This window comes from Arachis hypogaea, chromosome 14 (genome assembly GCF_003086295.3).
Source record: "Arachis hypogaea cultivar Tifrunner chromosome 14, arahy.Tifrunner.gnm2.J5K5, whole genome shotgun sequence".
Taxonomy (NCBI): domain Eukaryota; kingdom Viridiplantae; phylum Streptophyta; class Magnoliopsida; order Fabales; family Fabaceae; genus Arachis; species Arachis hypogaea.
Window position 1 is genome coordinate 136,624,814 of NC_092049.1, and position 9,762 is coordinate 136,634,575.

At 34.0% G+C, this 9,762-nt stretch overlaps 2 protein-coding genes across 2 annotated transcripts; both read right to left on the reverse strand.

The window, feature by feature from the left end:
- Positions 1 to 1,930: 1,930 nt before the first annotated feature.
- On the reverse strand, positions 1,931 to 3,618 carry LOC112743311 (receptor-like protein 40). Its single transcript, XM_025792526.2, has one exon. The coding sequence runs from the start codon at positions 3,536 to 3,538 to the stop codon at positions 1,931 to 1,933; it is 1,608 nt and encodes a 535-aa protein (XP_025648311.1). The 5' UTR covers positions 3,539 to 3,618.
- A 2,685-nt stretch (positions 3,619 to 6,303) lies between these two features.
- On the reverse strand, positions 6,304 to 9,307 carry LOC112744453 (receptor-like protein 40). The gene is made up of 3 exons (XM_072215501.1): positions 9,090 to 9,307; positions 7,560 to 9,026; positions 6,304 to 7,253 (listed from the first exon to the last, which is right to left on the reverse strand). The coding sequence occupies exons 1-3, from the start codon at positions 9,256 to 9,258 to the stop codon at positions 6,547 to 6,549; spliced, it is 2,343 nt and encodes a 780-aa protein (XP_072071602.1). The 5' UTR covers positions 9,259 to 9,307; the 3' UTR covers positions 6,304 to 6,546.
- Between the last annotated feature and the right edge of the window lie 455 nt (positions 9,308 to 9,762).

Here is a 9,762-nt window from a genome sequence, read left to right on the forward strand (position 1 = left end):
ATAAAGCTTAGCAAAGACCAATAATCATGTATCTTATTAAGAACACAGTACATGACTCTGAAAACAGCACAATAAATCAGTGTAAAGAGAGAGGGAAAGGGAGGTGTGCTTGAAGCATACAAACCAAGAGATGCTTTTACTATGAATACCATTTTTTCTAGCTTGCACCAAACACCAAATGAAGGAACAAAGCAGAAAAGAATCAACTAATATACTGCATCATTTTAAAAAGAAACTCTCTTAGCAAATGTTTTTTACTTTGATGTTTTTCTGTAGACTATAGTCTAATGCTTAACTTCAACTCCTATTTTATTCGAAAGTGTATTTCTAGCAATATAATACTTAGCTTAATTGAAATTAAATTAAATGAAATTTGCTTATGAAATTTAAATTAGAACTTAAGCGCCAACTAGGATGGTGTTTTGATAATTTTTGCGTGCATTTTGGGCAAGAGAAGAAAAATACTGATAGTGCTTTCTGGTTTTGATTAATTGGAATAATGTGATCATTCATTTCATCTTACGACTCTAAGATTTTTCTAAATTGGTGATGCTAAATTCCAATTGACAATAGTAATGATCAGTCATACTCATCCCTCCTTATACGTCCATCTCTAGTTGGATTATTGATCAATTTCTCTAAACTAATTGAAGTGCTGCTCACTTTCGGTTCCATTAAAACATTTTGTGCATATAATGGAGCATGTCACATTATCAGTCAATGCCATTTGTCATGCTAATGGAGCACTAAACAATGCTAGTTGACTACAAAATAAAATTACTTCCGAAATAATTTCAGGTCTAAAACTAAAATTTTAAAATTCTGAGAAGTAAAGAAGAAACGCATCTGCAATTTTGTTAAAACCAAATTCAACCAACCTCTAAAAAGAAATTACTTCCTCTAATGTATGCACACAAGTGGAAGCTGCTCGAGCCTATGACATAGCAGCAATTGAGTGCAGAAGAATTAATGTTGTAACCAACTTTGATTAAGTAATTACTTAAGTTATACTGACAATAATGTAAAAGATGATGGACATATCGATTTGTTATGTTTTCATATCTCAATAGCTTTAAATTTTACAACGGATGTCAATAATAATTGCTAAAATTAAAGAAAAATCATGGTTGGCAAGAATATATGAATATGCAATAATTCACAGTTAAAAAGATCTTATTTTGTTGTTATATCTGAACCATTAACATATATAAAAGGGATTAACCATTGTTAATTATGCTTTTCTTAAAAGTTAAGAATCATCTGATCCAAACTTCCTTTACAATCAGAAGCACCAAAAAACTCAGCTCTCTATTTTTCATGAGTCTGAGACTATGGTTCTGTACACTTGACAGGTTGTTCTGTGCTTGCTTTGAAAGAGATTATTGTCCTTATTAATGGGGGGGGGGGGGGGGTTGTAATTTCATTTCTTGCTTTCCTTTTGATTCCTATGAGAAAAATAAAAATCAGTGCTCTTACTATGAAGAAGAGAGAGATTGATCATCATTGCTTCTTCAGTTCTTCTTCTTTCAATATTTTTCCATAAAAAAATTTCTTAGTTTTCTGTATTTCTATATTAGCTTGTTTCTTTTTCTTTCTCTATAATATAATGCTGGCTGTAATTTAGTTTTTTTAAGAAAATATCATTTTTGTTATTATTGTTTGCTCAATCTATCCTACTTATAATTAGATTCAAATTAATGATTTTTTTTTTTGAAAAAATTGCTTTGCTTTACTTTTTACAGTTATCCTATCTTGCATGGGCATAATCAAAAGATTGAGTATACAAACAGAAATGAATTATTTGTATGGAAATAGACTATTGTATGCAGAAAAACACAATGTATGACTTTTCTTATTTTAAAATAGAAAAAGAAAAATAGATATATAACACACTATATTTATATTTTTACTTTATCTACTTTATTTGGAATTACACATGACCCACTCTTACACGAGATAAACACAATAACTTCAAATGAAAACACATAAATGAAAATGAATAATGATCTAACATTACACACATGAAAATAACAAAATCTAACATTGTCTTTATGCTATTGTCTGATATGAAAAGATCTGTCAACTTTTGCAACTGTTGTATAAAATTGGGAAAATGAACTAAGTTGCATGAACTTAAATGCAAAGATTGAATTTGAGAAGGAAATGTTACGCTGGAAGTGTTCTTCCCTTCAAGAAAATACAATTTGTTGCCTCCGCCTAAAGAAAGAAAAATAAGCTTTTGGAGCTTTGAAAGCATGTCAAGGTCGATCTGTCCTTCCAATATATTATTAGATAGATCGAGAACTGTAAGATTTTCTAACCTGAAGAAGAAATATGGAATTTCACCTTGAAGATTATTTCGAGAAAGATCCAAGTAACTTAAAGTGGTTAGATTCATTATCCAAGTTGGAACTTCCCCAGCTAAATTGCATGAACTCAATCCTAACCATTGAATTAGAGGAAGGATTGTGACATTGACATCCCTAACTTGTGAGAACAAAGACAATTTGTTGCCAGACAAGTCAAGAACATTAAGCATCTCTAGCTTCAAAAACATGTCAAGTGCTAGGCGGCCTTCAAAGAAATTATACCCCAGAGACAAATGTTCAAGATTTTCGAGTCTAAAAAGAGACTGCGGGATTTCACCTTGAAAGCTATTTTTTCCAAGAGCCAAGCAAGCTAAATTGGTCAGGTTCCCAATGGATGCAGGTAATGCACCATGCAGATTTTGGTTTTCCGCAAAATTCAAAGAACTTAAGTTTGGGAGATAGAATATTCCAACTGGAAACTCACCACATAGTTCACAGTTTCGAAAAGAGAGATTTTGCAGAGATGTAAGGTTTGTGAGAGTGTAAGGTATAGATGATGAAACGCTGACATAATTAAGGCGAAGTTGTTCAAGTCTTGTTGAGTTTTGAATTAAGCTTCGCAGAGTGGATACCTTAAGTTGTAATTGGTTGATCACTAGATTTTCAAACGGTTGGTCAATATAGCTGCGAAGATCAAGGGACAACAAGTTGGACAAATGGGAAATTTGAGTTGGGACTTCACCTGACAATGTGGTTTCACCATATTGAGAAAGATTCAAATGCCTCAGTTGTGACAAGTGACCTATCCTGGCTGGAATTTGCGAGTGACTGAAGTCATTGTCCGAAAGATCAAGGCTTTGAAGATGCACAAGCGAGAAAAGGGTGCTATTGGGATCCATGGAACCATAGAGCAGGCTGCTACTAAGATCAATGGAAATGACATGACCTGTGAGCTCATCGCATTCAATGCCATTCCAGGAGCAGCAATCTGTGGTTGGAATCCAGGAAACAGTTTTAGGATAACTGAAAGTATTGTAAGATGCAGACTTACTTATGATGAAGCTTTGTTTAAAGCTGAGCAAGGCATTGCTTTCATGTTGATGGCATTCATGATGATGAGTAGTAGTTGAATCATTCAAAGTTAAACAGTTTGTAAACAGGGAGGATGAGAAGAGGAGAAGAAAATGTATGGCCAGAGCAACAGAATGCAACAACCCCATCATGGTCATTTGTATCGAAATAGGTTTCAATGGAAGAAATGTTTGGACACTCTAATCGGTTTTTATAGTGAAGCAGTTATGGTGATACTATGCAGAGTAGCCCCCGGCTTCATTAAATGCCTTCGGCAAACTGAACTATCTTGTCCCTTGTTACAACTTCATAGTGAAGTTCCTTGATAGTATATTTTTGTCACTACTATTTGACTTTGTTAACAACTTGCATTTACGCCCTTCATGCTTAAATTTCTCATAATAATTGTACATGCACCTTCATGACTTCTCTACTCATATATAGTCATCACCCGCAGGTACCTTTCAAACCTTAATTATCGTTCATTTTGGGGACACGGTATCTGCAGACCCTTCCAAAGTTCAAAGTACATGCATGAAGGCTGAGAGCCTGAGACATTCATGTCATTTTCCCATACTTAGCTTACGTTGGATTCCTTCTAAAATAATGGTACTATTTCAATGTAATTGCTGCATCAAACCTCTGTACTTGCATTGGTTATCCTCCACAAACATAACTCTCTTCCTCATACTCGAGGTTTTGGATCTTTGTCTCTGATATTTGAGTTTGCTAACTTGCATTCTATCGTTATTATTAATCTTCTCTCTTTAATTTCTTTAGTATCATTGACTCCATAGAGTAAAATTACTTTGGCTTATAATATAGGGAGAGAGTGTACATTTTTTTGTTGCTTTAATTTCAATATTATCAAAAGGAAATAACTATTTTTAGAATAACAGAAAAAATAGGTCTTTAACAAATTTTCTAGTAAACTTACACGTTTTTTGAAAAAAAAAATATCAAATAAATTCTTCAAGAATTGAAACTCCTGATTTATAAGTCAGTGAAAATATTATACTAAACATGCTTATCATTTGTCAGGGACAAATAAAGTCCACGCTTACAATTCTTAAAAAATTTGGTACAAGTCTAATTATAAAATTTCTTCGAACTTATTTGATACTTTTTATTTCTTAAAGACCTTCAATAATTCAATTCAATTGTAAAAATTTTTAAAACTATTTGTTTTATCACTTTTTATCAAGTACACATGAGTGGAATGTTACTTCTAAAATCAGCATGTTATGGTATATACTATATATTATTGCAAAAACTTTATATATTTTTCTGTACACTTAATTTACAACCATAAACCGTTCATTAGTCTAACTAACTTTCTCTAACTTGGCTGATATCCCTAACACAGCTCAAGGGATGCTTCGTTTATGAACACCGTTTTTTCGACCTTGCTTGCACTTAAGAGCGACTACATGAGCAATACCATACAAATTGAAACATATTGCCAAACCTTTTTTCGTTTTTCATTTTTTATTTTATTTTTTTCTAAATAAACCTGTGAATGAGCAAAACTCTCAAGTCACAACAATTAACGTAGAGCAGTCAAATATCATCACCTGTATACTAACTGTTCTTATTAAATTATTAATACACATATCTTATATGTATTTAATTTATATTTTTAATATAATATATATAATCGAGTCAGCTCACTAATTAATGAGTTGAGCTTATCCACTCACGAGTTCAACTTATTGAGCTATTAATGAGTCGAGTTCGAGCTGGCTCATGAGCTGGCTTGACTCACTTCCAGCCCTATTAATACACATAATTTTTATTTTCCAAAAAAAGAAAAGACTCATACGTTTTGTATTTATTAATAGTGGAAATTAATTATATATAGCTATCTTGTATTTCTGATTGGGTATCCAAAAGCAACCTATATGAAATAATTCTCAATACAAAACATAAATAGCAGGAATGCACAAAAGCAAAGAACACATTATATGATTTTCTTTCAATAAAGTTTTATTGCACAAAGAGTAGTGGTAGTCTTTATGAACACGGCACAAATGTGCATTTTGGGGTTGGATATGAATCACTAATGCTTTGTCAATGTTCTGCAGGCATCATCAGAATGGAATAGTTCTTGGAAACAAATATCCTTACCTTGGAACATACATACAGTATGTTAAAATCAACACAACTCAACAAAGGCTCAATTTGCTCACTCAAAGTTTCAAGCGTGCTTAAGTCTCTTAATTTTCAAATTTACTACTTAATCCCTAAAATTATATTCCCTTAGTCATTTTAGTCTTTGATCGGTTAACAACAACAGTTTTGTTGATGTGCCATATCAGCTAACATGTTAGCATACAATGTAGCATCTCACATCACTGGCCAACACCAAGTTGACTAACAGTTGACTGACTATAAAATATAATTATTTATGAAATAATTTCAGGTCTTAAAGGTTAATTTTAAAATTCTGAGGATTATAGAAGAAACACATTTGCAATTTCGAAAACCAAGTTTAACCAACCTCTAAAAGGAAAAATGGAAGTAACATTTTTTTAACTAATGCAGGCACCAGGCACACAAGAGGAAGCAGCACGAACCTATGACATAACAGCAATTGAGTACAGAGGAATTAATGTTGTCACCAACTTTGATTTAAGTAATTACATAACATGCTTGAAGCCTTCACACCAATACTCCCAACACCTTAAACTTGAGACTCAAGTACTACTAAACTCTCAAACACTTCTCCATCCAACTATTCTCCATCCATCTGTATTTCTATAATAAATATTTTTTTTTCTTCTCTCACATTTAGCATTTAAATTGATCCTACTTAAGCTTTTATTCATATCAGCGAATACTTTTTTTGGAAAAAAAAATTGCTTCTCTTTAGTCTTTACCTTTTACAAGTTTTCCTGTTTTGGCATAAGCATGAGAGAGAGTATGCAAAGGGAAATGGATTATTTAAGCAAAGAACACAATGTATGACTTTTCTTACATCAAAAATAGCAAAACAAAATAGATATATAACAGACTATATTTATCTTTTTTCCTTGCCTACTTTTATTTGGGTATACACATAGCAGACTCTTACATAAAAGGAACACAACAACTTCAAATGCAACACACAAAAATAAAAATAGTCTAAGATTACACACATGAAAAAACCAACATCTAGACTTGTGACTTAAAAGATCCTCTTCAGCAACCTATAAACATCTCCAGCAAAAGCATTTCCCAGTGCTAACCCAGCAACAAGGCCACCCCCATATCCAATTAGAATTACCATCCAATACAATTCAAAGAAAGATCCTGACTCAGAGTCTTGATCACCATCAGGTATTGTTGGTAGTGGAAGCTTAGAACGATCTTCACATTTGTTCAGCAATTGAAACCCGCATAAACCATTGTTTCCCTCAAATGAATTATCTTGAAAAGTGGAAAATTGTCTATTTTCTGGGATTGGACCCGAGAGATTGTTGAAAGACACATTGAAGAATTCCAAAAATGTTAACTCTGTGAGTTGTTGGGGGATTTCCCCTGACAGGCTATTGGCAGAAAGGTCCAAGGCTTCGAGATTTGAAAGCTTTCCGAAGGAAGATGGGATGCTGCCAGTAAACATGTTATTGGACAAGTTGAGCACAACAAGACCATTCAAACTTCCCATGATATCTGGAATCTCACCGAAAATTTTGTTACATGAAAGATCAATGGCAATCATGTAATGAAAGTATTGACGCCCAAGATACTTCATGACTACTCCTTTGTTATGCATTCGAATTACAAACAAACTAAGATCAACCCAAGTATGTTGCAATTGATAAACGTCGTCCTTGAACTGTACTTGGTGGCTTGTGTTGGAAAGTGTCATCGATTTGAAATTCTTGATTGTTTCTGATGACAATTCTCCAGAAAAATCATTTTGAGAAAGATCAATGATACGAAGCTGAGGAAATGTGCATTTGAATGGACACTTTATAGCTCCGTGAAATTTATTATCACGTAAAAAAATGAGCTTTAAATTAGGGAGAGATCCTAACCAAAAAGGAAATGAATCATTGAAATGGTTATGACTTACGTCAAGAAGCTCTAGCATTCTGCAATTGACAAATGATCTTGGTAATTGACCACACAACTTGTTTGAGCTAAAATCAATCAACTGAAGTGCATTTTCTTTCGCATAGTTTTGAGGAATATTACCTATCAATTTGTTTCCCGCGAGCCTCAAAATGTGAAGAGATCGGCTAAAGCTTCCTAAACATGATGGAATCCTGCCAATTAAATTGTTGGAAGATAAATCAAGAAACCCAAGTGATTGTAGATTACATATCAAGGCGGGTATTTTTCCTATCAATAGGTTGTTGGAAATATCCAAACTCTGAAGAGTTGTTTTGTTCCATAACCAACTCGGTATTGTCTTTATGCTGTTGTTTGATAGGTAAAGATCAGTCAACTCTTGCAAGTGCTGTATAAAATTGGGAAAATGAACTAAGTTGCATGACCTTAAATCCAAAAATTGAATTTGAGAAGGAAATGTTACAATGGAAGTGTTGTTCCCTTCAAGAAAAGATAATTTGTTGCCTCCGCCTAAACCAAGTACAGTAAGCTTTTTGAGCTTTGAAAGCATTTCAAGCTCGATCTGTCCTTCGAATAAATTTCTACCTAGATCAAGGCCTGTAAGATTCTCTAACTTGAAGAGGAAATATGGAATTTCACCTTGAAGATTATTTCCACGAAGATCCAAGTGATTTAAAGTGGTTAGATTCATTATCCAAGTTGGAATTTCTCCATTTAAATTGCACTGACTCAATCCTAACCACTGAATTGGAGGAAGGATTGTCACATTGACAGCCCTATTTTGTGAGAACAAAGACAATTTGTTGACAGATAAGTCAAGAGTATTAAGCATCTTTAGTTTGAAAAACATGTCAAGTGCTAGGCGGCCTTCGAAAAAATTAGAATATAGAAATAAATCTACAAGCTTCTCTAGTCCAAAAAGAGAGCGAGGGATTTCACCATGAAAGCTATTATCTTCAAGAGCCAAGAGAGCTAAATTGGTCAGGTTTCCAATGGATGCAGGTAATGTGCCCTGCAGATTTTGGTTTTCCCCAAAATTCAAAGATGTTAAGTTTGCAAGAGAGAATATTCCGATAGGAAACTCACCATGCAGTTCACAATGGCGAAAAGAGAGTTTTTGCAGAGATGTAAGGTTTGTGAGCGTGTGAGGTAATGATGATGAAATGGTGACAAAATTAAGGCGAAGTTGTTCTAGTCTTGTTGAGTTTTGAATTAAGCTTTGCAGAGTGGATTCTTTGAGTTGTAAACAGTTTATTAATGGAAAATCAAATTGTGGATTAATATAGCTGCGAAGATCAAGGGACAACAAGTTGGACAAATGGGAAATTTGAGTTGGGACTTCACCTGACAATGTGGTTTCACCAAATTGAGAAAGATTCAAATGCCTCAGTTGTGACAAGTCACCTATCCAGGCTGGAATTTGCGAGTGATTGAAGTCATTGTCTGAAAGATCAAGGCTTTGAAGATGCACAAGCGAGAAAAGGGTGCTATTGGGATCCATGGAACCATAGAGCAGGCTGCTACTAAGATCAATGGAAATGACATGACCTGTGAGTTCATCGCATTCGATGCCATCCCAGGAGCAGCAATCTGTGGTTGGAATCCAGGTGAGAGTTTTAGGATAACTGAAAGGATTATAGGAAGCAGACTTACTTATGAAGAAGCTTTGTTTAAAGCTGAGCAAGGCATTGCTTTCATGTTGATGGCATTCATGCTGATGAGTAGTAGTTAAATCATTCAAAGTAAAACAGTTTGTGAACAGGGAGGATGAGAAGAGAAGAAGAAACTGTATGGAGAAAGTAAGAGAACAGAAGAACCCCATTATTGTGATCGTATAGCAGTAGGTTTCAGTGGATGAAATGTTTGGGACACTCTAATCGGTTTTTATAGTGAAGCAGTGATGGTGATAGTATGTAACAGACATGCACCATGTAACGTTACATGCATTTGTATTATTGCGAGTGTGATATTGCCTCTCATTTCGCGGAAGTTCCTTGATAGTATATTTTTGTCATTACTATTTGACTTTGTTAACAACTTGCATTGATGTCTTTCATGCTTAATTTTCTCGTTATCTTTTATCTTTCATTACCACCACAAACTTCCTTGTTTGAGGTGTTCTAAGTAAGGCACTTGCATAAGTGACATGGATGTATTATTCCTAATTCTAATAGTGATGATAAATCATACTCATGAGAGTGTGATATTGAATTGCCGTTCATTTAGGGGAAGACAAGAAAACTATTGATTGTGGCGGCTTCTGCAGACCCTTTCAAAGTTCAAAGCACATGCAGGAAGTCTGAGATATTCAAGTAATTTTTCCATA

Bases quoted from the DNA above. Each gene is read 5' to 3' on its own strand.
- LOC112743311 (XM_025792526.2), bottom strand. From the start codon at position 3,538: ATGACCATGATGGGGTTGTTGCATTCTGTTGCTCTGGCCATACATTTT.
- LOC112744453 (XM_072215501.1), bottom strand. From the start codon at position 9,258: ATGGGGTTCTTCTGTTCTCTTACTTTCTCCATACAGTTTCTTCTTCTC. The intron at 9,027-9,089 runs GTAAGTCTGCTT...TTCCAACCACAG, and splicing joins TAAACAAAGCTTCTTCATAA to ATTGCTGCTCCTGGGATGGC. The intron at 7,254-7,559 runs GTAATATTCCTC...AATTGTCATCAG, and splicing joins CGCGGGAAACAAATTGATAG to AAACAATCAAGAATTTCAAA.